Below are 27,932 nucleotides of genomic sequence, written 5' to 3' on the forward strand. Positions count from 1 at the left end.
CGTGCCTTTAGCTTTTTCTGACTACCGTAATTTTACTCTGCCATTCTTCAATTCCATAAAAAGACCAGGAAGACTATGGACTAATTTATGGTGCATGGTTCGCATCTGGAGGACACACTTCGCTGCTCGGCTAGCAGTAACTTCGAAGGAAAACAAACGGTGGCTGTACCACTACTAATTTAAATTTTCACGCAAGTCCGAGTTTTCGTTCTATTCTTGTCATTTTGCGATTAGCCTATATGGAATTGATGATGAGAAAGTAATCAAACAGCAAATTGTTTACAACGTGTGCATGTTTTCTGCTGTTGTTGCCAGTTAGCCTATATTGGAAATGTGAATGCATTCTGTCGCTTCGGATGTCAAGACATGAAAGCGAATGTTCGCATAAAAACATAATGAATGTGTTTGAGAGGATATATAAAACAGTTACAATCTGACTATTGGCCTGTTATATCCCATTTGTTGCATAACGGTCCAAGTTCAACTACCAACGACAGTTTTGCTTGACAGCGGTAAAATATGCCCAAACGGCTGCAGAAGAATATTTCAATTCCATGTGATTAAATCGATAAGAATCAATAAATACAAAAGTAACCATATATAGTCATTGTTGGTAACCCGTTGTATATAAGTGGAATAAACCCCTCCGGGCTGTCCCGGTTATTAGAAAATAATGTAGGCTACTTCGGTGGTAGTATGGGGTTACAGAAGAAATCATATGACAGATGGACCGACGACAACGCAGCTTTTTCGTACGTCAGTGGGCTAATTTGCCTAATCTTCGCGGGACTTTAGACCCCGGTGGAAACGCAGACAACCATTGGCTGAAGGAACCTTTTAGTTCCTGGTAAAGTAGTTCCTGGGACTGAAAGTTCCGGGTAATTTTGGTGGAAACGCGGCTTTAGACTCTCTCCTGCTCTCCTCTTCATATCCTCTTTTCTTTGATCATGTCTCTTCTCTTTTCCTCTCGAGGCTGTATCAGCCTGATCACACAGGTTATGTAATCAGCCATCTGAACTCAATAAGTATGCTGTTTGAATAGTGCAGCTTACATCTCCCCCATACCCCTCCCAAAATGACCTGAAATATTCCCAAGCCTAGTAATTACAGACTCAGTGACACTCTCCAACAGCTGTGCAATTATTGTAGACTGGGGGGGAGGCACAATATGCAAATCTTTCTTTGTTTTTTTTTGTTAAAGAAAGACCCATTATTCCTAGTTACGAAGGATTACTTAAGTATAGTTGCGTGAGGTATCTTGAAATTAAAGATTCTTGTGATATTAAAGATGTGACAGTTGCACAACTTTTCGTCATTTGGCCATCCAGTGGACATGTATTTAATTTTAACTAGCATACTCAGAAGTGTGGAGATCATACTGATCTAAAGAGAGATTTTCCCTAACTGCATCACATTCTGGATGTCTTTTTATTCATCAGTTTTATCCTGAATGTCAGCAGTCACATTGGAAAATTTCCTCTTACATGGATTAGTTTACATAATTAGGAGTATTAGTTTCCAGATTATATAGATCTGCCTTATTGTCACTTTTTTCTTTCTTCACACACAATGATATAATAATATCAGAATTTTGGTCTGTTGTCTTGTTTAGATCATCTCAGTTGTATATCCATGTGATAACATAATGGTTCTGCTAAACAAGATCATGCTGTTTTTGTACTTTTTTTGCATGTTTGTGGTTCAGTCCAGCAAAAAGACCTTAGATTTTAGTTTTTTTGATGGCTGGGGTAGAGGTTGTATCGCTCATAACATCGTTGTGATTTTTATCAATCTGGTCACATTTCTTTAGTGCTGCTTGAACATTTATATATAAAAGCAGTATACATTACCATGACAGTCGGCTGAATTTGTCTAAGAAAATGTAAACTTTTTGCAATGGCTTCCCATATTCTGATGCAGATAATCTATACAAAATATTTAAGAAATGTCAGGTGTCTTCAGATTATAAAGTAATGGTAAAGCATGGTGAAGCAATTGTGGCATAAATGAGAGCTACAGTATGTCCTACAATCTTTATACCCAGTAGTTCAGTAAATTATGCAACCGCTGTTTTAAGTCTCCCCAAATTTTAAAACCCTATGAGGAATGGCTCATACCGCTTTACACTGCCTCGGCTTTGACTGTTATAGCCATGCCAAAACAAAAATCGTCTATATGGTTTGATCAATCAATCAAGCTTAAAGGAAGCTGTGGAATGCCTAATTATTTTGCAGGGAGCCTTGGATTAGTACAGAGCTGAGATCCAAAAGGCCCTGTCAAAAAAAGAGAAAATCAATTGTTGCTCTGGCCACGGGACGCTATTAATTTTATAATACATTTTCATGACCTTGCAAATTAAATATGCTAACCGTGCAGACTGGGAAATTCATGGTGCAGTGTGGGAAATGATGGAGAGAGGCTGGAACTCAGAGGAATATATTTCAGTTAAGCAAATAGTAAATAAAAATCAGATTTATTCATCATTTTTTAGATTATTGTTGTTGTTGTTGTTGTGGCAACACATCAATGTGCAATGCAGAGTGACTTTGTGAATATTTGTTCTGCAGATTGAAAGACTGTTAAACATTCAACACATAGTAATTTTATCATCACCAAAAACTAATCGAAGCATGTGTCACAACTGGGGATTCAGCAGTATACTGATTTCATTGTAACCTATACCATGGTACAAAATTTGACTTTTATCAAATCATAAACATTTTGCTCATTACCTGGTGATCACTGTAAAATCTTCAGTGTAAAATCAGCTCTGAGTGTACATAGTGGTGTGGTGTATGTAGTTTCAATTCTAATAGAGTACATTTTGTGACTAATGGACTCTTATAATTGAATTAACCCCTGCTAGAGTTTATTGAACAGTAGTCATTTTGCAAAATGATCATTGCTACTGCTCAACACCTGTTGGTTTGTATATTACTGCTACACATGTTTCCGACTTCACTAGAAGGTACAAAAGTATAGGGAATGGTGGTCATTTTATGTAATTAGTTGACTGTCAAATCGACTCTCAGAGTATGGCATTGCGATTTTTAAAACATACGTCATACGGCTTCTACAAAAATGCAACCAATTATCTGTTTGCAGAACTGTTAAGTAATATGGTTAAAGTCTCAGTCCAGTCAACAATGCTAAATTGTATGTGTAGTGAATGCTATGATTCAGGCTCAATGGTGACTACAGAATGGCAAAGTAATCTAGTTAATAAAGTCTCCTGGGCATCACTGGTCAACATCACCCTGGTTTTCCAGCCACCTCACATCTCAATTGCTTTAATGTCTGAATATTTATAATTTAACTCACAGCAGTATATTCCCTCTAATGACAATCTGCAATGGCATGTATATCCTATGTTTTCCTGACACAGGAAAGCGAATGCAAAGTGGTAGAGGAGGTACGATAAACGGTGTGTGTGTGTGTGTGTGTGTGTGTCTGTGTCTGTGTAAGCATGGGATGGTTGGAGTACATAAGTGATTCCATATTGTGTGTGGCTGGATGCCATTTACACTGCACATTTTGCAGTTCTGGGATGACCACACTGGATGACAAAATTAATGAGGTTATGAAAGAATCCTCCTGTCGTATTTGTAAAGAAAATTCTTTCCATGTGTTGTTTTTTTCATTTCTGACAGCACGTTTCCCACTGAGCCAAGATCAGATTATACTTATACTTGTAAGATGATAAGAGCTGCTGAGGGCTCTTCAGAGACTCCATCGTAGTCGCTATTTTCTCTCAGCAGTCTCTGATTGAGATGCTTCCCGCGTAATTGTGCCTCCTGTGTCCAGGAATTCAAGAACTGGAGATGCGCTGATAGTCTGAGGGGGATTGTTCGCTCAGGCGTGGCGAGCGCTCATTACCGCTAGCAGAGCGTGCACATCTTTAACACACAGCATCGTCAACGGAAATAACTGAACCCTCCCCTTCAGGGGTCCGCTAGTGACAGTTTCTATTTAGCATGAGCTTCTCCGAGTAATTGCGAGTCACCGAGCTGCACGTTTGAGTGGATACAGCGGGAATCTGGCTGTGCCCCAAATTAAGAGAACCTTTCCGCTCAATTCTGAGGAGCAGGGAAGGGAAGTGGTGACTGAATAGCACATCTGAAGAGCCGTGAAGAGTTCTGGGAGGACTGTCGACACACCGAGGGGCCAGGACAGGCGGAACTTGACCTGAATGAGACTCAGCAACTATAACTGCTGAGATGGGTGCTTTTTGTTGAATACTTGGCTGCCGTGAACAGAATTAATCTTAGCTCTCTGCAGTCAGTTCCAATTCCGCAGTCAGCCACTCGAACAGTTCCGCTTCCAGGGCTCCGGCACTGGAATGGACCATTCAAATCTGAAATTGAAATGAAGTTAATCAATTCCAAAGATACCGCAGGGAGGGAGATCTTTGGCAACAGTGTGTAGCGCTTCACACCTTCAAAGGTGAATGCCTCTCCAGACATTTCCATTTCCATTACAACTCCCTCCTGCATGTGGATAAGTCCTATCGCGCATCTAACAGAGAGCCACACGCTGCACTGCCATCCCAGCCATTTTGTTCTCAATGCGCCAGCCAATGAATGCGTGCTGTCGGTGTCTCAGCAATTCAGAATGTCTGCTCAGCAGGCAGAAAGTGACCCATATCTGAGCAGCTCTCGCAGAGAGTTAACCTATCCAACACATGAATGTTTTGTGTTGGCTGGGTCTGCCTGCCTTGGCAACACAGGGAATCGGTACAGCCAGCACTAAATTACGCCCCCAGTTCTAACCTGTCTCACAAATCATAATACAGCCAGCTAGCATTCGTCTGATAGCTCAGTAGAGTTTAACGGGTTAAATGCCCTCCATTCTCTTATTTTGGCTCCATGAATTTAATAATTTTGATCATTTGACATCTACAGTGTGCTACCTGTGGTGATGAACAACAGCAGTTATGGCAGCCACTTAGGGGTAACATGTCGCATTCTTTCTCAGGATTTTCATGTGAATCTCAGTCACTTATCCTTTATTTCACAATGGTTGAAATACAAACATGATTTCCAATCAAGTCACCAGTTCCTGTGCTTCAGGAGGATCCATCATGAATCTGCAGGAATATTCTCATTAGTAAATCACCAATAATCTGCTTATGGTGCTGACACAGCCAATGGCAGGGCTGGATTCACTCCTTCTCTCTTGGGTTCCACAGACTGCTGCATTCTTATTTGCCTCAATGTTCTGTCCCAACAATCCAATCATTTGTAGCAGAGACAGCCTGACTTATGATTGGTGATATTGTACGTTATCCATGAAATTATACCCCCACATATCACTGATAGTAGTGGCTATGATGTCAGTCTGATTCATGGTCCACAGTTGCAGGTGTGGACTAACTAGCTGACACTTCAAACATCTATTTGGCTACACAAACAGACCACCCAGGTCAGCACTGTCTAATTAATGAGGAGCGGCACTAGTGACACAATCCCACCCAACACAAATGAGCCCTTCACACTCACCCACACACTCTGCACGAGGCTTTCTCATTTAACCCTGTGAAGCGTCACCTTCATACCCACACGTCCTGTTCACGCAGGAAGTTGATTAATTAAGGACACGCCACCATAGACAAAGGGCTCATTTATCATCGCTGTGCTTCCTGTCACCAACAGCTGGATATCTACCACTATGCAGATGAGCAGAAAGAGCGCAATCTGATCTTCGCATGCCCTGGCTTCGTCGTAGCCAACATGGGAAGCGACTGCTGTTACTCTGAAACTTAGCAGCAGGAGCCATACGCCTCCCCACACCACACTGAATATTTAGCACTTATATGTGTCTCACAATTTGCATGTGCTTATTGATATTTCCTCCACTGACTACATGCAATTTGTATGAGCCCGAGCTGTCAAATATGCATTTTTCAGCACATTCAATTTGCACCTTCAACAGGAACACAGTACACACATTGCATATTAATGTTTTCTCAGCCCCTGAAGGAAGTCAAATCTTTTCTGTTCAGTTAATTAATTTCGGACGTTTCCTTGAATGTATACACCCAAAATGCATGTTTCAAATCTCATTAGAAGGTATTTATTTCCAAGGCTCAACAACTCAAAAAATTTGACTGTTACATTAATTCAAATCACTAAACGAGAGCCGACTTAATGTTTTGGGATATGGCTCAATTATAGCTGAGCTGCAAAGATGTTGCTCATTGGCTTATTGTCATATTCCCTCTGGGAAGACAAGGCTTTGAGGTCTGGTGGTAACACTGACTAAAAGTGACAGGGACTCGCTGCCCAGCATGTGAGCAGACGGGTACCCTGAAAGAATGCCAAGCAGATAGTCATACAGCCATATACCCTCCACTCTCCTTCTTGATGCCAGAGCAAATTAACCTCATGGAAGTAAGTCATGTTTGTTCAATTAGATCAGGGGTGTCCAACCCTGTTCCTGGAGATCTACTGACCTGTAGGATTTTCCATTTCAGCCCTAATTTGGCACATCTGATTCTACTAATTATAGCAACTCATCAAGATCTCTAGCTGTGTGCTTTGTTTGGTTTGGAGTGAATACTTGAGGATTTACAGTGTTTACAGTGATCTGATAAATGTTTGAAAATGTAATTTCCCATGACAGAAACAGGCCAGGTGTGTTAGGTTTATCCTGTTGGAGATATTTGTAAAGATAACTATGAAAAATGAATATGTTGAGCAGTTACACTCTTTACTGTACTGTACAATCCTCCATAGATCTTGAATATTTGAATGAGTTTGAAATGTTTTTGTTGTGAGGCACAGGTAATGACTGAGTGTGGGTACCAGTGATTATGTCATTGCACAGGTAATGCTTATGTGTTGGTATGAGTGTTGATTTATAGTAGTAAAGGTGATGACTTTGTACAGGTATATGTGATGACTTTTGTGCTGGTATAGGTGTTGATTATGTTTTAGTACAGGGATCGTTTATGTGCTGGTATAGGTGATGACTTCGTGTTGGAACAGGTGTTGATTATGTTCCGGTATAGTTGTTCACTATGTGCTGGTAGAAGTTAAAATGTTCTCTGTGTCAATGTGCCTTTGACTGTGCTAGATCTCAGCCCCTGCGCAGGTTCTGCACGCAGTGAGTGCTGATATAGGCAGTAAATCTCCTCCCCAGCAGCCAGATGAGCCGTAAAGTAGGCTGCCATCCCTGGTCATAGATGCTCGGCACCCCTGACTCAGCACAGTCTTATCTCTGTATCGTTAATCCTGAAAACTTTCTCAAGAAAACTCCAAAGTTATGTTTACAGGTAGCAGGCAGAACAGAATTATCATTGTGCTCAGCAAAACCATTAGAACACTGGCCCAGTTATATCCACATATACGTTTCACACTGAAATGTGAAACAACGCAAAACAAAGTACAAATTTTCATATGGAACATTGTTGTGTATGGTCAAAGTAAACAGGATGAAAAATCAACTTTTCTACGGTACGTGGTATCAAAACAAAGGATGTAAGAATGCCAAGATTCATGTGGCTTACCAATTCAGTTCTACAGAAAGTACAAAAGCAGGGTTGCATTCCTGGCACCACTTCATTAGTAGATTTATATGTTTAACAATTTTCAACATTTTTAATGTATTTCAACGCATAAATTACAGATCTTAGATAAATGGAAATCGCAATGCAATATTTTATGAGGACAAAAAACATGATTGTAAAGTATTCATACAGTTGAAATTGTCATAATTGCTTGACAAACGCACAGTACAGTATGACAGGAACAATGCATAAGTAAAAGTACATTTACATACTGCACATTCCTTTTATGCCATTTTTAACAACATTATTGTGGTGTACATTACTTGTGTTGTTATTTTTATGTGCAGACATTCAGCATAACATAGCAAACATAAGTAAACTGTGACAAGCGATACTCTGCAAGGCTCAAACTGAAGTCTTTCGGGTAAGAGGGAGCTGTACCAACCACTGTGCTAAAGATAAATCCCCCTGTTTCAGAGCAGCCCCACTAGTGGATTGCTACCATACACCCAAGCTCAATTACCTGCTTACATATTAACATATAAACTTTTTGACGATCATATCATGGTGCTTAGCTTTCTCTGTGGAAAATATTCCTGTCGCACGTGATGACTAATCAGACTGTGATCCTGACTCAATAATGAGCCAATTAGAGTGCACAGTGAGCTCCACTACACTTGCCTGGGTGTGCCTGCAACAATCAGGAGCAAGTTTATCAGCTGTGGATGTGTCTTTCTCGGATGCCAGCTAAAGACACAGTTAATGGTATATTTAATGGTGTAAATGGCAAGTCAATGGGCCATTTCAACACACACAACATACAAACACTCACATTTCTTGTGCTTTCATTAGCTTGGATTAATTATATGGTACACCGTGCCATGCAACTGTCACAGTTGAGCATCACTGATTTGATACTCTATTTGATGCTGTCGGTGGTTCCTGCTGAGGTGAATTAAGCCACCATCACAAAGACACAAAGTTCTATGTTCGATTTTATTTTCATTCTCTCACACTACCAGACTACCCTTTCTGTTGGAAATTATACATTTTTCAGTGAAATGTAACATTTAAAGTGCAGTGTGTTATAGCTGAGAATGTTAGAATATGCTGATACCAATTTAGCCATATTGTGAATTTTCTGAAAAGGTAACTGAATGTCATCCCTTGCAAGGAAAGACCGATGCCATAAAGAAAACTGTACCGTGTTTCATTTCATTCATTTATTATTATTTTTATTTCCTTTGTCACCCTGATACTGGGACTATCAGCCATAAAAATGCTTGTTTCTTCCAGTGTTACAAACTATGGTATAATTCTAATATGTGCAAGTTGTTCACAAACCTTGGAATAAACTTTGTGAATATTAAGTGTACAAACCAATGATAACGATAGAAATTGCTATGATAAGAATAGTTTATTAAAATTATCAACCATAGTGATCATGAATACATGCATATATTGTGTTACTCTTATACATATTTATAAGGAAAACACTAAATAATTGCACAGGTTTGGGGGCATATCTCTAGAATTATCAGAGATGCAACTAATGGAAGCACATTAGCCATTTAAGAGAGGGGCTATTTTCTGTTCAATATGGCTTACATCAAGCAGGCATTAAGAAAAAGTATATCAAATCCCTGCATAATAGCCCATTATGGCATGGGGAAATAACCAAGGACATTAGGCCTAATTTGAGGGTAGGTGCTGTTGGTGGTTTATTAGTTTTACCCTCTAAAAGCGAGACTCGTAAGAAATAAATAAATTTAAAAAACTGAGATTTTACATTCAGCATCACCATTCTTCCTTTAAATGCCTAGCTTATTCAGTCAGTTGGATGTTCATTTTTATTGAATCAGAGCCGTAATGAGTTTACACAATAGTGTGCCTTTAAGTATTCACAAGGACAATTTGAATCAATTTTCTTTCTATTCAGTGAAAATGGAAAGATGTGAAAATGCCTGAAAAAGCTTGGAGTTGAAAATGTAGAGGGAAAAATGTACTGATAAGTTTACAAAGATTTAATTTATTTCTATATAGAAAAGCAAAACAAAAATTAAAATTAAAATGTTATAATTACATTTTAATAATAGGTATTTGCAGTAGATATGCCCGTGTACCCTGGAATCTTCCTAGTTAATAGCCACTACTGCCCAGGGTCTGTATGGACTTTTCACTGCCTGCATTTGCAAAGCAAGTTTTCATTTTTCTGACATATAGTTTTAATAACCTGACTCTCTCTTTTCCCCAGGAACCTTGGGAAATCAGGACTGCGGGTGTCATGTTTGGGCCTTGGTGAGTGCCTCTGGTTTAGCCATTAGACCTACCATTTCACAAGTTTCCATTGTGGCAGGGGAGACTGGTGGGGAGTCCAGTTATTGCTTTCTGCCTCACAGTGGGCCGATATCTTTTGTTTTCTGCTAACTGATTTCTTGAAGTCCAAATTAAGGGCAGTCATAAAGCTCAATATCTGGCCTTTTCTTTCACTTTTTTCATAAACCTTCAAAGCTCGCATTATCTACTGTGACATAACTAAGAGGAGCACTGCTGTTTTTGTCTTTGCAAATATGGATTTGTTACATTAAACTTGCAAATTACAACAATCACATAAAGGATACCGTAGATAGAACATCACAGCCATGGATTATTGTGGCTAATTCATAGACCTAGTATCAATTGATGATTGATATCTTGGATAATAATTATTAAATTAAGTCAAATAAATATATTTTACATTGAATGAGTGGGCAGCATGGTGGTGCAGTGGGTAGCACTGTCACCTCACAGCAAGAAGGTTGTGGGTTCGAATCTCGGCTTGGGGCCTTTCTGTGTAAAGTTTGCATGTTCTCCCCGTGTCCGCGTGGGTTTCCTCACACAGTCCATGCAAGAAGGCTAATTGGAATCTCAAAGGTTTCCATAGGTATGAGTGTGCGAGTGAATGATGTGTGTGCCCTGAAATAGATTGGCGGCCTGTCCAGGGTGTATTCCTGCCTCTCGCCCAATGCACGCTGGGATAATAGGCTCCAGCACCCACCGCGACCCTGCTCAGGATAAGCAGGTATAGATAATGGATGGATGTTGGATAAGGGAAGTGTTTTAACTGTTGATGCACGGGTGTTTGGTTTCAGAGTGCCAGATGTCAAACGAGGGAGTTAATGGTTAAAACTGCTGGGATCTGAAAACAAATCATATTTCAGATAATCCTCACCTTGCTGATATGTTATTGGTGGCACAGAGTAACTTATTACCTGAAGCCCGGCTCTCTCATTGGTGCCAAGCAGAGAGAAAGAGCACCCGAGCCTACTGTTTGAATAACTCTTCTGTCTAACAAATGGGGATTGAACCCACAACCTTTTGTTGTTAGGTGGACAACCTGTGGTCTAACCACCAGGGTGCCAAAACAGTATGTTTATCACATAGCACCCTGAAAAAGGCCACACATTTTAAAACATTGTTCCAATAGCAGTGCTCAGTCAAAAACAATTGAATATATACTACAGGTCCACAGAGTCATACATCAATCAAAGAAATAAGAATGTTAACTGCACACTGCAGAAATTCTAGTGTTCATTGTATCAACAATAGTTTATTCATGCTTGCATGCTGGCAAAACAAGTGCAAGTCAAAAGTGCATCTCTCAGATAGATCTGCATCAGTGCTGGAAGGTACAGCAGTCAAAAGCACTGAAAGTTAATTTGGGTATGTTGGCTTCACCTAGAAAGCAATTAACCTGGGGAACACAATGCAGAACATCTTGGCTGCCACCCACAACTACCATTTGACTACATGAAATATCCTTGAGTACCAATTAGAGATAATTTTATCAGTTCTTACATAACCATTGACAGGCATTAATAACAAAAATAACATAGCAATTTACAGTCAGCTAACTCCCAAACCAGGGCATGTGTGCTGTTTTCCATCATGACTGTCCTGAGAAGAGTCGAAAAGACAGAGTCAGCAAATACATTTCAGGACCAAAATACCATCAGGGTCCTGTGACACACTAGTATATAGGACAACTCTAAAGTAAATTAATGACTAAAAATGATATTCCAAAAATAAAATCTTGAACCCTTTTGACTACAGGCATAATCCTGGTCTCCTTCGAAAGGTAATCCTTGGGAGTTTGTTTTCCAAGAGTCCAAATAAATATTACTGAAGCAAAGTAACATAAGCGCAAACACAATGAAAGTGGACTTTTTTCCAACCTAAAAGTGGATATAGATGAAACACAAGACACACAATGCAGCCACAGCAACAAGGATGGACAAATCCTGGTTCAAATCTGATGACAACACCAATTCTGCATTGTTTTATTAGAGCTATGTCTAGGCAGGTTTACAAAAAAGCCAATTGGACACTCCAAAAGGACACTTGATAACAAACTAATATTATGGACTCTACCTCCCTCTCCTTGCAACCTCTGGCAGCAGCAGGTCTGGAAAATTGTAGAAAATAACTACATTACCTATCTAGTTTATTAATCCATTGATTGAAGTTCATTGATTGAAGCTTTCTTCAAATATCCCATTCCCATCAGCATGTCAAAATATTCAAAATTCTCACTATTCTCAAAATATTTTATTGTTCAGTATACCAACTCCTTATTTATAAGACTACTGACTGATAATAAAAATATTTTGAGAATGTATTGACATGCTCACAGATATAAAATGTGGTCAAGTTTTTCATTGAACATGCCCTCTGCTGCAGGTTCAAGGCTGTTTTCTCTGTCCTCCTCAGAAATATTCATTCAAACGAGTGATTTCTTCCAAGACCTCCAATCGCAGAGTCTTCTGTTTAGACTTAGCCATTGCAAAGTAAATTCTTGTTGTAAAACAACCTTTGTATGTATAAAGTCTCAATAACATTGAGATTCATGCACCTTTTAAGCATGAGCGCTGAAAAAGTTATGGTTTTTTTAGCAGGAGAAACAATGCATGTCCTTTCATGCAAGCCGAACAACGATAGAACATAGAAATGTAATTTCATTATCAAAAACATTTCTCAGCTGTCACTATAATAGCTTGCTACTGGCTGGCAGTGTACTGGGCAGAAGTTATACTGTCCATGTTGAGTTGTTGTGGGTCCCATTGCCTATATTGAAGGACTGCTTGGCCAGTAATGGTCACAGACATTAAAGGAGGGCTCGTTTTGTTCCAAAGAATCTATGAAAATAAGAGGTAACAGCATTACTTTGCATACAGTATTTTTGATTTGTATGCAACAGCCAAACGGATAACAATGATAATTCCTCCGGAGAATTTTCCAAGTTAACAGTGGACATTATAATTAGGTTTCTCTGAGTTAATACATTTTTGGGACTAAAAATGACTATTGATTTTGTTCACTGGTCTGTAGAGTTCCAAAATGCGAAGAAGGTGAGGGCCCCCCAAGGGATCTGCCACCCCACGTTACAAAATGAATAACCATTGTCGCTAGAACATTGCTAAAAGTCCATTGAGGTAGAAACGTGAGTTTTATTACTTTCAAATGGTGTATCTTGTGACCAGACTGATTGAAAATTTCACGATGGAAAAGGGAATGAATGCAAATAAATCCACTCGGGCTGGTGCAACTTAAGGGGTGAATACTATTCTAATGTCAAGCTTCTTTCCCTGTTTCTCTAAAGTTATAATCTTAGTCGTTCAGGCCACCATACAAACCCTCGATGAGTGTCTACCACCAAGTTTTCAACTTAGTGCTGAGAGGATTTAAGAAGGTGATTCTCACATTTTAAGAGGAAGTAAGGATGGTGCAGTGTCAGTGTATACTGCAAGCCATGAGGTAGGCTTTATATACAAGGAAGAAAGGAAGGGGTTAGCATTTCAGGCTCTTATGAAGTTATATAACCGTCATGTTTTCATCCTGCTGTTTAGAAAATCCCACTATCGCACAGGCCTCAAATCAGTCAGTCAGTGGGGGCCTCTCTATGTTGCCATGGTATTGAATCTTCGCAGTATTTTTTTGTGTTCTCGATTCAAACATCAAAGGTTTGCCTACTCCCCCCACAATACACACACATTCAGACAGATGTGGACATACACACAAGAACAAGCACACAAACAGATGTGGACACACTCAAGCACAAGTATGTGGAAACTGACAGGAAAGTGAGGATTAAGTAAAATATGCTTAATTTTCTAACTCTAGCAGTTTTAACAATAACCAGTAACACCCTTGTTGGATGTCTGGCACTCTGAATACCGAACACAAGTGCATCAACAGTGAAAACCCCTCACTAATCCAACTTCCATCCGTCCATTATCTATGCCCGCTTATCCCTAGGGGGTGCTGGAGCATACATTTAGTAATTTAGTGTCTCCAATTAGCCTAACTACATGTCTTTGGACTGTGGGAGGAAACCGGAGGAAACCCATGTGGACATGTACATTCAGACAGATGTAGGCACACACACATTCAGACTGATGTGGATACACACACACACACACACACACACACACAAACAGAGAGATTTGGGGACTGACACATTCACATACAACAGTATAGGTGCTGTACAGCAGATGGAGTGCCCTAATCACACTTCAGCAGCATATCTGAAGCTTTTGCATAGTTTTGAAGGGGTGGATTGGGGAGGTCAAGGCCATAGTGACAACAGTGGGAGTTACATCACACAAATTCTAAAAAAAATAAACAAAAGACCAAGAGCTACCTTTCAAAGCCTTTCTGAACCCTTTAGCTATACATTTCACTGTACAACGTTCTACAGTTGAGAATGCTACTGCAGTGAAATCAATTTTTCCAGAGTTAGCCAAGCTGCAGACTGCAGAAAATATGACTTTCCCCATAGAATATTTTCTGATAAAGATTTTTGAAAGCATTAGTGTGTGTGTAAATGTGTGGGTCTTCACATCTGTCTGAATGTGTGCATCTGTGTGAGTGTGTGAATGTGCCTACATTGCTGGTAATCAGAAGCAATAATAATCAGGGCTCAGGGGGAGGAGGGAATAACCCTACCAGCCAGAACACAGAAAGGTTGCCGGCGAAGAGTCCGTCTCTCGAGCAGATGTCGGTGAGGGTGACGTGTGCTTTGGAAAGTGAAGCCTTCAGAGAAAATTAAAAATATCTACTGTGAAAGCAGAGGGCAGCTGCTGGCTCATCACCTTTTGTCCTGCCACACAGCAACAGTGGAAAAAATGGGTACACTCACAGCTAAGTGATTAGCTGTGATTGGATCTCTCACATTCTCCATGATTGCTCTTCATACCTGAACATAGTGGGTTAGACGAGGGCCTGTATGGTGTTAACTGTTCCTGAATGCAGTGGAGAAGAGAGCAGAGGAGGGGCTGGCTATAAGAGCCAGACACTCATGTCCCAGCTGTCTCTCTGGGTCACTGGGCTTAATGCCCAAAGGAACATCCAAACAGAAAAGCACTGAGCACTCAAACATGTATTTCTCCCTTAAACCAACATTGCCTCCGAGGGTGACAATCATGCGGTGGCATTTTGTGCTTAGCTCTTGTGCTTTGTGCACATTTGGCAGGGAGGTCTCGGCTGTTATGCTCAAATGTGCCAACTAATAACTCGCCCGTTTCACTTGGGTGAATGCAGAGTGAACAACCCACTGCTCCCAGAAATGGCTTTTCCCTCATTACATCAATGTTTTTTTTTTTCATTTAATTAATCTGTTGGTTCCTTAAGCATGGAGCAGCACAAATTGCCCAGCCATGCTCTGCATTCTGGTTCCCCACAGCAGGTACACAGCCTTTTAGACCAGGCTTCAGATGTATAGCGCATGAAGTGGTGAATCAGTTTTCTAAATCACCCTCTGATAAATTATCCTGTAGCTCCTGTCCCTTGTTGTTAATATCTAATAATAATAATCATGTTTAAAGGGGACATTGGCATGCTGTGCCCAAGAGTCCATATCCTTGGAATATGGTAAGGACGAGAGCCAGAACACGACTGGCTCACCAGCATCTCAGAATTTGTGAAAGACACTAGGGTGGATGGTCTTGTGACTGAGCAGGGAGATCAATTCAGCGCTGACACATCAAGTCTGAGATGTCCCTGGCCAGTGTGAGTGGTCATTGATCACAGGGATATTGAAAGGGATAGCAGAACATTCATTTAGCTGACATTAGAAAACAAGTGCTATTTGCAATCGGTTGGCACTGATTGATGGTAATGGCTAAACACAGGACATATTAGACAGTAGCCGGTGCTCCAGCTATGACCCTTCTAGGCACCCCAGTTTGTGCTGGATCTGTGGTTAACCAGATAGAGGAGATATATGAGAGAAGTCAGAACAAGGAATGGCTGCAGGACGGGAATGAACTTTTGAATCAAAAAATGTTTTGAAAATTTAAATAGCTGTCTATTTGATGGTAAAATTCAGATACTCCCCCGAAACCATAGGGGCGCTACTAACATTCTTTCTGTGGCCATTAATGTACCTCTGATCCACGCTCAATAAATCCCCACCACTTGGCTGGGAACAGATCTAAGCCAGTCTTGAAGCATGTAACCTAGCGAACACAAAATTGTCTCGCTAAAAGAATGGGTTTGATCCAGACCTTAAGAAATCCCAAATGTGCATCACCACTGTTGGTGGATGGACAATTAAGGTGCCCTTTCTCAGAGTGATCCACTATTGTGGCATAGGACTTGCGGGAAAAACCAATAAACCTGCCCTGAACCAAAACCACAAAATATTAAACCTGGAGTCAATAGGGCTGTTATTTTTGGCACACATTTCATTACATTTCCCTCTTAAGGATCACTAATCAATGATCAATTGGCATCTTTCCAGAGGTCGTCTCACTGTTGTGACTCCAGGATTTTCGCAGTGCTTCAGAGATTTTTCTGATTGTTCAGTTGGTTAGCTCAGCCATGCAAATGCTTCAGGTCTCCCATGGTTTTACTTCCATAGTTCCGCTCCACTGATAATTGGATTGGAGATCAAATGAGCAACCTTGCAGAATTGGAAAAGGAGCATAATCAATCACTCAAATCGTCTAACCTGCAGTTTTTAATAATCCTCTCATCCCCTTCTCTTAACCCCCCCTCCTCTCCCCCAGGTGTTTTCTTCTGTTCCGAGACCTGCATTAATGATTGAAGAAAAAACTACTGGTTACTGAGCCTCTGCGATTGGGATGAATTATGAGGGAAACACATCAGAACATCGGTTTGCTTTATTCCTCTCATGATCCCATTTTTCAAAAGCAGTACATGTGGATAAGGGGGGAGGTATTGGGAGTGGTAATTGGCGGATAAAGGTCAAATGTGGGGCAGTCAGGAGGAATTAGCACGAGTAAGCTTGGAAAAACGCAGAGTCATCCCATCCGCTGCACCAGGACTGAAGTAGGACTGTCAGAAATCATAGTATATCATGTTTGCTTCACTAATACTCCCATATCTGTTCATCCTTTAACCTTTCACCCATGATCATGACAAAGAGTAGGATTGCACCATGAAACCTGGTCAACCAATGGTGACCTCTGACATGAAAAACCGCACCACAGCCATATTTGTTGTAGTTACCGCTTTAATATTGTACTGTTTATCCCTACCTTTAGGAAACATTCTGTTTTGCAGATTGTGCTATACATTTGTGCAGTTTGTGCTATAAATCTTGGTAACAACATTTGCAGTACATTGACTCAAGAGAGATGCAGTAAAGGGACAATTAGAATCAATGTTAGGCATTGTGCCTCTTTTCTTGATTCATTCTGTTTGATTTTCCATTGTGTGCTTAGATTTGATCTTCGCATCAATCTCCTAGGAGTTGACGGTATGACAGTAATGGGGCCATTACTCCTGAATTAGCCCAACCAAACACTAAGAGGCTAAATAGCTACTCGGTTTGGTCAGCTTCTGAGTGATTTAAATAGTTAATGTGTGAGTGGGATCAATTGTGTCCCCATTTGTCAAGGCTTCATGGCTAATGAAACACAGGAGGTTGAGCCTATACAAGAAAACTAACACATCATCTAACATGCCTACTACATCAATGGGTGATTTAGCTTTTTTGTAAAGGTAGATGTGTTGTTTGAAAATGCAGTGGATAGTGTCTAGCACACTGTTCCCAATGCCATATATGCTTCTAGGCTGCCCAGAATGTTTTTATATTGTGTTGCTTGGCAATTTCTATGACTAGCCTTGTGGGCCAACCACAAATTGCTTGACCTGCTTTATTTTAGTTTGGACACACAATGAGACAGTGTTGATTGTATTAATATAATGTTCAAAGGTGGGTGTGGAGATAATATCACTCTGTGTTGTATAAATAGTAGCAAAATAGCAAACATTTTTTTTCTGACTGGGATATGCAGCATATAGGAGTAAAGTCAGTTTGCAGGGATGTAGTGCATGTTTTCTTGCGAAGTTAGGTCGTTAAAAATATTTCATACAGAAAGAGACATTATTTAAAGGTCTGCTTACAACCTGTAAATAAACAAGCAATGAATTGTATGTTACCCATAAGTAAACAATTTTTTAACATTAGTAAATGCATATGTAAGCTTCTTATTTTTATAAATGTAATGTTAATCAATTTATTTACAAAGTTTAGTAACGATAACAAAATGTTTTACCATGAAATGCTAGCAGACTGTTGATTTGTTGTCTAATTGTTAGCTACAATATAGTCTCAAAAAAAGAGAAATAACAGAATGATCAAGTATATGCCCAGCTGTCCATCTGATTGTAGTTCGTCTTTTATTCATTTCAGTCATATGCGCGGCATCAGCATCTCGCTGTGGTCTCTAAATATCTGTGAAGTCATTTTCTCCTTCTGTCTGCACTGTCACTCCATGAGGAAGTGTTTTGGCTCATTTGTTTGTCTACCATATGAGCAGACCAAAAACAATGACCCACAGATGGTCACTCCTCTGTCAGGCCTTGGACCCATGTATCCTCCATGATGGGCGGTTTGTGGATCATGCAGTTTGGGTTCGTTTTAGTGTTTTTTCCCTTCTCTGAGGTGAAGCCTACAGAACACCCTTTGATAGGCGGGTTCCAACCTTTACAAGCTATTCCCTCAATTTCTTCCTTGCTCAACACTTTACAGCAGCTTTACAGGAGATGGAGATCCTGCCAATGAGAGATGATGCGACACCTCCTGCCTGCCTGCAGAGACCCAGCTGAGATTCACTGGGAGGAGGGGAGCAAAACCGGCTCATTTACAATTCCAAGATCCTGTCTGGCTGAAAACTTTTGAAGATGATCATGACTGGGGAAAAAATATCAATAAATAATGAGGGAAGATTATTTATATTTGTAATACGGTATCGTCAATCTTGCGGCGTGCATTTTCGGACTTTCTAGCTGATTTTCCACTTTATCTATGGTTTATTGGCCGAAGGAATGTTTTTCTCTTTGGCACTCATATATGTGTATCATTTGAATCATACAACTGCACCTGGTTTGGTTGCTCTCTTATTTCCCGCCTTTTTGAAGAGTGTACAGTTGTACACTCCTGCCAGCTGAGAGAACCTGACTGCCCTCTCTGGACATTTTTTCATACCGTATGTCCTGACTGGTTCCACAGCAAACCCCCAGACCAATAAAGTGTGCGGTCAGGGGTAAGGTCATGTTTTTGCCTCCGGTCTGAGCAAATGCCTGTCCCTGCTCTCTCCAGCCTCTGCCCTCCATCCCCTGGTCCTTTGCCTTGCCTGGCTGACACACAGTGACCTTGCAAACAGACTGACAGTGCAGGCAGAAGCACGCGAGCAGCTGCACAACACAGAGGGCAGGACAGGCTGTGGGGGAGGAGGGGAGGCAGGGAGGATGATGCTTGACCAGACGTGGTGGACACTGCATTCTGCCAGGAAGCACCAACTGAGCATGGCTGAATAGGACTGAGCGAATGTTTCAAACTACAGCCCTCCTTTTTCACATGGCACAAAAAAGAGCCACAGTGGTCTCCCTGAACTCTGGGCCCATGTGTCCAGCCAAAGCAACCACTCATACTCCTGTAGTTGCTCTGGGTGATGATGTCACCTCCCATAGCAGGCTTGAGCATTTTTCTAAGCTGAGCTGTAGTTCTGTGTCAGCAGCAGTTGGTGAAAAGAAGATTCCAGCAAATAAAATACTGTATTAGCGTTTATTCCTCTCTCCTTTTAAGCTGGAGATGAGGAGTCTAGGATGTCCTCAGCTTCCGGCACAGTAAATCAGATATCAGGTCTGTGCCCCTACAAGCAGTGATGTACCTGACTTTTCTATTCCTCTCAGTTTTTAAAAACTCCTCTTTAATCTCCTCATTTTCATTACCTGAAATTCAATATAAACATAGTTTCACTTCTGATGAAAGAATGCAGTTGCTGGTTTATGCACTGAAATAAACAAACCATAAGAGTCCGCAATCCAGGCTCTGTTTACAACCCAGTCTGTACACACAGAAATACAGTCATACTTACCGAACATGCTCATGCACAGCAGATGAAAAACACATATGTATAAACACATGGAACAAGCTATTCAAAAATGTTTGTTTTTTTTTACTCACAAATCTGTATAAATTTATCTGCATCCCTCCCTCCCTCTGGTTGTGACAAAGGTCAGTTTGGCTGTAGGTGGTGCAGAAAGGCAAAATTACTGGTGTTCAGCACCTCCGAAACCACCATTTTTACATCACTTTACTGCCTTGTTCCAAAGCTAGGGACAGAAAAGTGCCCTGAGAAATGGAGACTTACAAGTGTAGCATTTTCAGATGAAAAAGAAATTGTAATTGTTTATATAAACTGTCCCACAACTGTAAGAGTGAGGTTTGAAAAGAAATAATGTCTCATCCAGTTATAATGGATCAAACCCATTATAATGTCAGAAGCCTGTAACATCTCTTTCTTTCTTTCTTTCTCTCTCTCTCAGGAACTTGGGTCACTTTTGGAGGCCAGGTTACAGATGAGGTATGAGATTAATTATTTTCCATTCGTTAAACTCCATTATGCCCTGGCCAGGAACTTTCATTCGCATTCAGTTCAGCCATTGAGTTGATCACTGAAATATCATTTTGTTTTCAGGCATAGATAATTGTAGGATTCACTTATAATCATATCTGAACTCTGTTTAGAATGACAATACCACTTAATTACTGTGCATCTCTGTACTGATTCATGTAGAGTTTAGTAAATCACTTGGGATTAAAATCATTAGAGGATTTAGGTTGGGGCTAGTTGCCATGGGAATACAGAGCCGATTAGAATAACTGTGACATTACCTCATTTATAGGAGAACCTCCTTGTGGTTGTCCATGTGAGTGTTCAGAGCCAAAGGGAAAATGTGAGGTTCAGGGTTATGTAAGAATGGGATTGGCCCTGCCCCCTGGGCTTGTCCTTGACCTCTTTTAACTAGAACCCAGGGCCAGCTCCCCATCCTCATTGGACGGTATTAAGGGAACATACACCCCTGCTCTGCATTGCACAGCACTACCTGCAGTTTGTCATCCGAAGTCAGGCCCTGCTTTTTCTGAGCTTTAAGGAATAGTGGACTTCTCTTGTCGTTAGTCAAATGTTCTCTCTTAATGCAATGAGAATGGATTTTCATTCAGGCAAAGGCGTAGCTTGGTCGACCGTCTCATCGCTCTTGAGCGACCCTCACTGAACCCTCTCTAAATTCCCTCTCTGTGTTGGGAATGTATGTCCTCTGGGGCTGGTGTTCATCACAACCAAAAGTTGTAGTCTTGCTGCAAAGTTTATTCTTAACTGGATTTCTGAGCTGTAGCTTGACTTTCTGTTGTTGATCTGTTGATTTATAAGTGACTTGAAGAAGCAGCCATGAAAATCTTTGTCTCTCTCATTCACTCACAGACCATCTTACTAAATTAAGTCCAGCATACAATAAATGTAATACTCAACAACAGACTCTTCAGTCTTCAACTGAAGAGGTTGACAGTTCATTACACACAGATACAGGGAAACGTACAGTTAGATCCTCGTTATATATATTGACCCTAGTGCTACAGCAGACCAAAAATGAATGCATTTACCTTTGAATGTTTTCCTTAGACACAGCCAAGGTGTATTTTGCTTTGTTTTTATGCCTTCCGTGACACAACATTCAATTCATTTATACCTATTCTAGCCAATTATCATCTCAATCCATCATGCCAAGGTGATTGTTTCAGGACATCTAATTATCAAACCTGAACAAAAAGATTTCTGACCAATCAGAAATCGCATCAATGTTTGCATTACAATCTGACAGTGAGTGATACAACTAGATTGAAGGAACAAAAGGCTTCAAGGTAATGTGTAAATTGACTTGAGGATAAAGAACAACTTTGTGCACTGCAGGGGTAGGATACAGTGTGTGAGTGGATGAGTTGGTTCCCAGTAGAATATTTGTGTTTGATTAAATCTCAAAAGTATTAGTGGAATTTTACCACTAGAAGTGGGTAGGAAGAACAGAAAAGCAGTTATAATTGATCTGAACAGTGTCCACACAGTTATTCTTTTTGCGAGGCTTTATGAGTTATACCATTGCTCTGAGTTAGTGTTCCAGAGATGCTCAGGACTGTGAAATTTTAAGTCTCTCCCTCTGCCAAGTGATAACAGGCATCCATCATTTTTACAGTCCAAACGTCTGTACTCACATCTTTTCAATGATTTGTATGACATTAAAATGGTTTGGGTTTTATCATTACCCAATTGAAGCAGTTTATGTTTTTTTATGGTGAGGCTTCCTCCCCTGTTTCTCTGGATCACCGCCAAGTTTCTCACTGCAGTAAACTGTTCGGACATTTTCAGAAAGCGGACAGGATGGGAGCAATATTTGATTGGGTAGCGCTGTTTAACCGATGATTCCAAAGTCATTACCTTATTCGCTCATTTCACTTCAGTGCAAAATTAGGAAAACAAATTTCCTTATAGCCTGTGCAACAAATCCCACAATTAAAACACAATTCTGGGCACCATTTTGGCTGATTTATGGGCCTCACAAAATGGAGTCTGGGACAATATGGCTGCCGTGTTACCGTATAATGAATAGGGTTATTAACAGGAGGAAGCTATGGAGCAGACCTCACGGAGAAACCTGGAAGATGCTGAAGCATCACAATAAAACAAAATGGGGAAAAAATCATGCTAAAATTAGGAAGGTTTAGTAAGGGCGTCCACATAGGGAAAGCCGCAGTGCATCTGAAGGGCAAATGGAGTGGATCTAGCAAACTCAGTAGGTCACAGGCTTGACTTCTGCAGAGGCCATGTGTGTTCATAAGTGCGTGTGAAAATCCAAATGTATGTTTGAAAGTCATGATGTGTGTGCTGCCTGTGATATGCACATCATACTTGTCACATACATGTAATATGTGTCTGTATATACTGTACATAATGTATATCTGGTGCAACAACAGTGCCATGCCATGGGTCACATGCGTGTAGCAGCTTTAACACACCTGTGACATGTGTAACATCTATTGCGTTATACTGCGGCCGGGTATTCCGCAGGTTGCCGAGCAGCTCATGACCATTGCCTACGAGAGCGGAGTGAACCTCTTCGACACCGCCGAGGTGTACGCTGCCGGGAAGTGAGTGAGAGCCAAACCCCAACCATACGCCTCCCAGAATCCCCCACCTTCAGCATCTCAGAATAATGCCCAATGTCCAATTACACTGACCAGCACAATCTTGCATATTCTAGCCTGTTTAGTAGAACCAAGCATGAAGAACAGCAGGTCTATTCTGTCTATTCACCCAGTCTTTTTAAGAACAGGACGTGCAGAGTTTCTATCTTCTGTGTGGCAGATGCCTCAGGGGTCCGGTTATAAATGATGTACTGTACGATCAAAACTCTGTATTTTGTGTTTTTTAATCCTATCTTCAGGCAAATGTCTAAATGGCTGTTTGTTTTCTTCATAATAGCTATTGAGTTCAGCCAGAATAGGGTACTTTCAGATTTAAAGCATGAATGTGGCCCCTGAGGTGCAAAAACTGTAAAAGTGTTTCATTTCCATAATTCTTGTTTCAGAGCCGAAATCATACTGGGAAACATCATCAAGAAGAAATGCTGGAGGTAAATGTCATTATCTGCTATCTAAATGTGTGTGGGTGTCTGTGTGTGGGTGCATGCATGGGTTTGTGCATATGTGGCTACAGGTGTGCAAATTAATTTTTTTCCCCACCGGTCAGCATTTATTTCTTTTTTTTTATAGCATGAGAGTCAGTTGTTCTGTCTCTGCGCTACGAGTACTGATAACACTCCATTAAGTAGGTCTGTCACTATTACCATGGCAACCAATAGTTTGATAGGCTTCTGAGCTGTCCTGAGACTTTGAGAAGCTGCTGTGATCTCTCACATTTTCAAAAATTCTCTTTTTTATTTTATTATTAAAGGATTTGCCTTTTTACAAGTTTGCGTTCTGTGCTAGATGCTCAAAGCTGAACGGCTGTCCAAATCTACTGCCTGGAGAGGATAAGGAAAGACATGCTGAGATAAAGCTGAAACTGCACTGTTAAATATATAACCCTGTCTGAATGGTGTCGTACACATCATTTTTCTTGTTCTGATCATTTTCCAGTAGCATGAATTCGCCCTCTTTTCCAAAACCTCACAATCTCTCTGTTTACTGGCACAGCAACTCTCTCTCTCTCTCTCTCTCTCTCTCTCTCTCTCTCTCTCTCTCTCTCTCTCTCTCTCTCTCTCTTTCTCTCTCTCTCTCCTCACAATTCAGTGACCCCATCCCCCTTGGTCCCCATCCAAGTTTTGTTACTACTGTAGTGTTTTCCTTCTTTCCATATTTCATTAAATGGTTATATAAAATATGTTAATGGAAGCCTTGCGGCTCCCTGGCTACCAAGCGTGGGACATCAGGAGGTCCGCACCGCCAGCTCACTTTGCAATGTATATTAATCTGAGTTTTAAAGGCTGGCCAAGATGCAAAACCACAGCAGAAGATAATATGTGGTTTGAAGAAATAGTTAGGGGCAATCAGAATAAAGATTTAGAGCATACATTTCAGCTTATATGTATTCAGTACATGTACAGTGACATTATTGCATTGCCATTTTTTCAGTGTGATAATAAATGTTAGCAAAAGTAGCTTATGGATAAGGTTCTCATATGGTTTTTATATCTCTCATGTCTTAAAATTAAGCCCAGCGGGCAAAGCTTCAGGAGTGATATTTCAGCCCTGGAATACATTATAAGAGTCTAATTTCTTCTCTGTTCTGTCATGTTAGAGTTTGAGCCACTGATGGGACTGTTGTTCAATGTGTTCATATATAATATCTCTGATCTCTCTCACACACCCCCCCCCCCCCCCTTCCCCTTCTCCATCAATCTTCCAATCAGGCGTTCCAGTTTGGTCATCACCACAAAGCTCTACTGGGGTGGAAAGTAAGTGTGCTGTCCTTAAGGTTTGGTGTCCAAGAACCTAACCTCAGCTGATGCTTACTCGGTCAGGTGAAGCCACAACAACATGTGATTCCCTTGGGAAAAAAATATTTATTTATCCAATTGCAATTTCAGTATATATTGTCATATTGATGAGATGTGTGAGGAAACTGTATTTTTCTACACTTTAGAAGAGTTTGAAGTTGCGGTTAAAGTGTCACAAATACAGCCCTCATTTTTTCTCCATGAATTATACAACTGAGTGCCATGTATATAGCCACTACTGTGGCTTATCAGTTTTGGATCTGATAAAGAGTAGTCCTGCAGTCATGTGCAACCATCTCTGATATATGAAACATGGGTATTTAGTTACTAAGGCAACCAGAAACACATTGGCTTCCTTGTCATATTCATGGGGTTCATCCGTCAGAACTGATCACAGATCAGGGGGTGGGGCTGAGGGGATAAGGATGGAAAAATAGTGTACCAGTGGAGACAGAAGACAAGACATTTATGTTGTTTGGTTGGGACAATGAACCGGGCATCAGGCAACTGTAATGATACACAAGGCTAATAGGTAACTTCTGGTATATATTCTGCTTCATCCTTACTCAACATTATTACTGCTCTACCTGCTGTGTCATGTTCATAACCTTTCCCTGACTCTGCTGAGTGTGCATTGTTTTTAGCAGATCTGAAACTTATGAACAGACAGTTCTATCTGAAAGTTATTTAAAAACTCCACAGTACATTGTTGCTAGCGACACAGCTGGCAGAAGCGATAAGGCTAAAGTGGAATATTTTCTCTCTGTTCGGCTCTCTTCATGAATATTAATCCTTTCCTCTGAATGAGAAGAATAAATAACAAAGAACAAACTCACGTAGCACATGGTGCTGGGTGACAATGGTCCTGCAGTTTATAGGAATAGATTGACAGGTTAAACATAGCATTTTCTCACTGAAGGCTACAGGAAATGCTGAACAAGTTTATTTTGTGCCTGATGTGTCATGCAGTGGTTTGTTGGCACACTTCCAGATGGATGAGCATTCTGCTTTCTACTTGTTAAGAACCAATTTCTGTATGTGTGTGTGCGTGTGCGTGTGTGTATGTGTGTGTGCATGTGTGTGTGTGCGCACATGCGCACGTTTGTGCTAATCCCTGTGTGTTCCTGCAGAGCGGAAACAGAGAGAGGCCTCTCCAGGAAGCACATTATAGAAGGTGAGATGTAGCTGTGGTGTCCCAGCCTGTTCCACTGTCACTTGTCCCTCTCCACTGCACTCCTCCACTCAGCCTGTCACCTCCCACTCAGAACGCCACACCTCTGCCACATTTCTCCACTTTATATCTTTCATGTCCAATAAACATTCTGTCGAAACCTGTAAGAAAAGGCATTTAATATTCAGTGCAAAAACATTCTGCAGTGTAGATTGTAGATACATTGTACAAACTCTAAACTGTTGTGTGGGGTCCATTGTGTGCATGTCACACCTGTTGGACATTGATTGTCCGGTTCTGACAAAATGGTTTTCCTGGACACCAGACTGTGTATCAGGGCATCACATAACTCACCCCACTTCTTTAACACACACTGCTTCCCAAAGATTCCCCTACTCGATTAACCATGTCTTCTGTTGTCCACATGTCGGCCCTCGCAGATAATGAGCTGCAGAAAAGACCTGTCAGTCCCAAATGCTTCAACCAAACAGCTACTTACCGCACATATCATTGGTGCTTCTTCCCCCATACTGTTATCTACACTTACCCCGCCTACTGTCCACACAGTGCCGTGTTACCTCTCATTGCAATCTCATAACAGGCTGTCTTCCACAGAGCAGCTGGAATACATTAGCACTTCTATTTATGATTTTTAAAAAGTTCAGTTGTACTTGAAAATAATATTTCATGTGCTTATAAAGAAACCGCATGAAAACATTTACGAGTGTCAACTGTAGTTTAGGCAGATGTCCTAACAAACATTCAAACTATTGAATCTGTTCAAGATGTTCAACAACTCTAACTATTTTAACTGTTTAAACAAATTTAGCAAAATCAAAGATTTTGAGCAAGCATATCCATGCATGTGTATTGTAAACCAATTTTAAAGATGTAATCTAAATTGTAGTAGTGCTGTTCTCAACCAGAAAAGAGATCTGCCTGCTCCCTGATTGGTGGAGAATCCCTTTATTCTCCTGCAAGAGCTCAGGTGTGGAAGTAATGTCAGCAGCATCCAGGGACTCTTCAGTCCTGCAAACAGGCTTTCTGCAGGCTACACTGAGAATCTCCAGATCCCAGAAGATAGAGAGGCCTAAAGGAGTAATGACTTCTGGTCTTATCTGCTCCTTGAAATCCAGAACGCATGTTTCCACTCCTCCTCTCCTTCGCTACCCCAACATCAAACCCAAGGCTAAACTCTCTCAGAGGGATGCCATGCTGTTGCGTGTAAGGTGGTTTCCTGTCCTCGTTATCTTGCTTCCATGGTTCGTTATGAAGTACTGGTGTGCTCTCTGGGTCGTAGCTGTGTTTGTACACTTCCCAGAGATCCTGGCTGTGGCGGGAAATCACACCGCGGTTGTGTTGCGCATGGACAATGCCTGGCAATTATGCCCGGACTTCACTGGCTCAGTATGGCAGGTCAACATCACAAAATAACTCTGTTAGAAGAGAAAATCAATCTGGAGTGTGAGCGAGTCTGGAGTTTGAAATTAATGCCCACAGAGATGGAGCAAATACAGTGAAAGAGGTGTACTGAGGCAAGTTATAATTCAGCATCCTATAACTGCCTGAAATCTCAGCAATAAATAAATAAATGAACACAGCTAGTTAGAGTAATGTTTGTTGGCTTAATATTAAATGCGCATTACCGTATGTTGTTGTGTAACTGAAATGTTTCTGTGACAGCATATTGCATTGGGGTGATTGGGAGATAATTTATGTCTCTTGTAGCTCAATTTTAGGCGATTGAGTCAGTGATGACATTAGAGAGAGAAAAGCAAACATTTCTGAATAGACTGAGAGCTCCAGGACGGAGGTTACATTTTCACCCTGCTTCAGGGATACCCAGCTCAGGGCCTGTGGGCCTGTGTAGCCTTCCAGGTCCAGGATAGAACAGCTTAGAGTTGTATGTGA

General features: G+C 40.9%; 1 protein-coding gene across 3 annotated transcripts in view; it reads left to right on the forward strand.

Moving 5' to 3' along the window:
• Window positions 1-27,932, forward strand: part of kcnab1a (potassium voltage-gated channel subfamily A regulatory beta subunit 1a) — an 80,201-nt gene that overhangs the window by 40,431 nt on the left and 11,838 nt on the right. For all 3 annotated transcript variants that reach the window (XM_064301724.1, XM_064301725.1, XM_064301726.1), the window contains exons 2-7: window positions 9,762-9,805; window positions 20,345-20,382; window positions 22,921-23,000; window positions 23,441-23,485; window positions 24,764-24,808; window positions 25,981-26,024. In XM_064301724.1, the coding sequence (XP_064157794.1) occupies window positions 9,762-9,805; window positions 20,345-20,382; window positions 22,921-23,000; window positions 23,441-23,485; window positions 24,764-24,808; window positions 25,981-26,024 (296 nt within the window). The remainder of the gene's footprint in view (window positions 1-9,761; window positions 9,806-20,344; window positions 20,383-22,920; window positions 23,001-23,440; window positions 23,486-24,763; window positions 24,809-25,980; window positions 26,025-27,932) is intronic.

This window comes from Anguilla rostrata, chromosome 12, assembly GCF_018555375.3.
Source record: "Anguilla rostrata isolate EN2019 chromosome 12, ASM1855537v3, whole genome shotgun sequence".
Taxonomy (NCBI): Eukaryota; Metazoa; Chordata; class Actinopteri; order Anguilliformes; family Anguillidae; genus Anguilla; species Anguilla rostrata.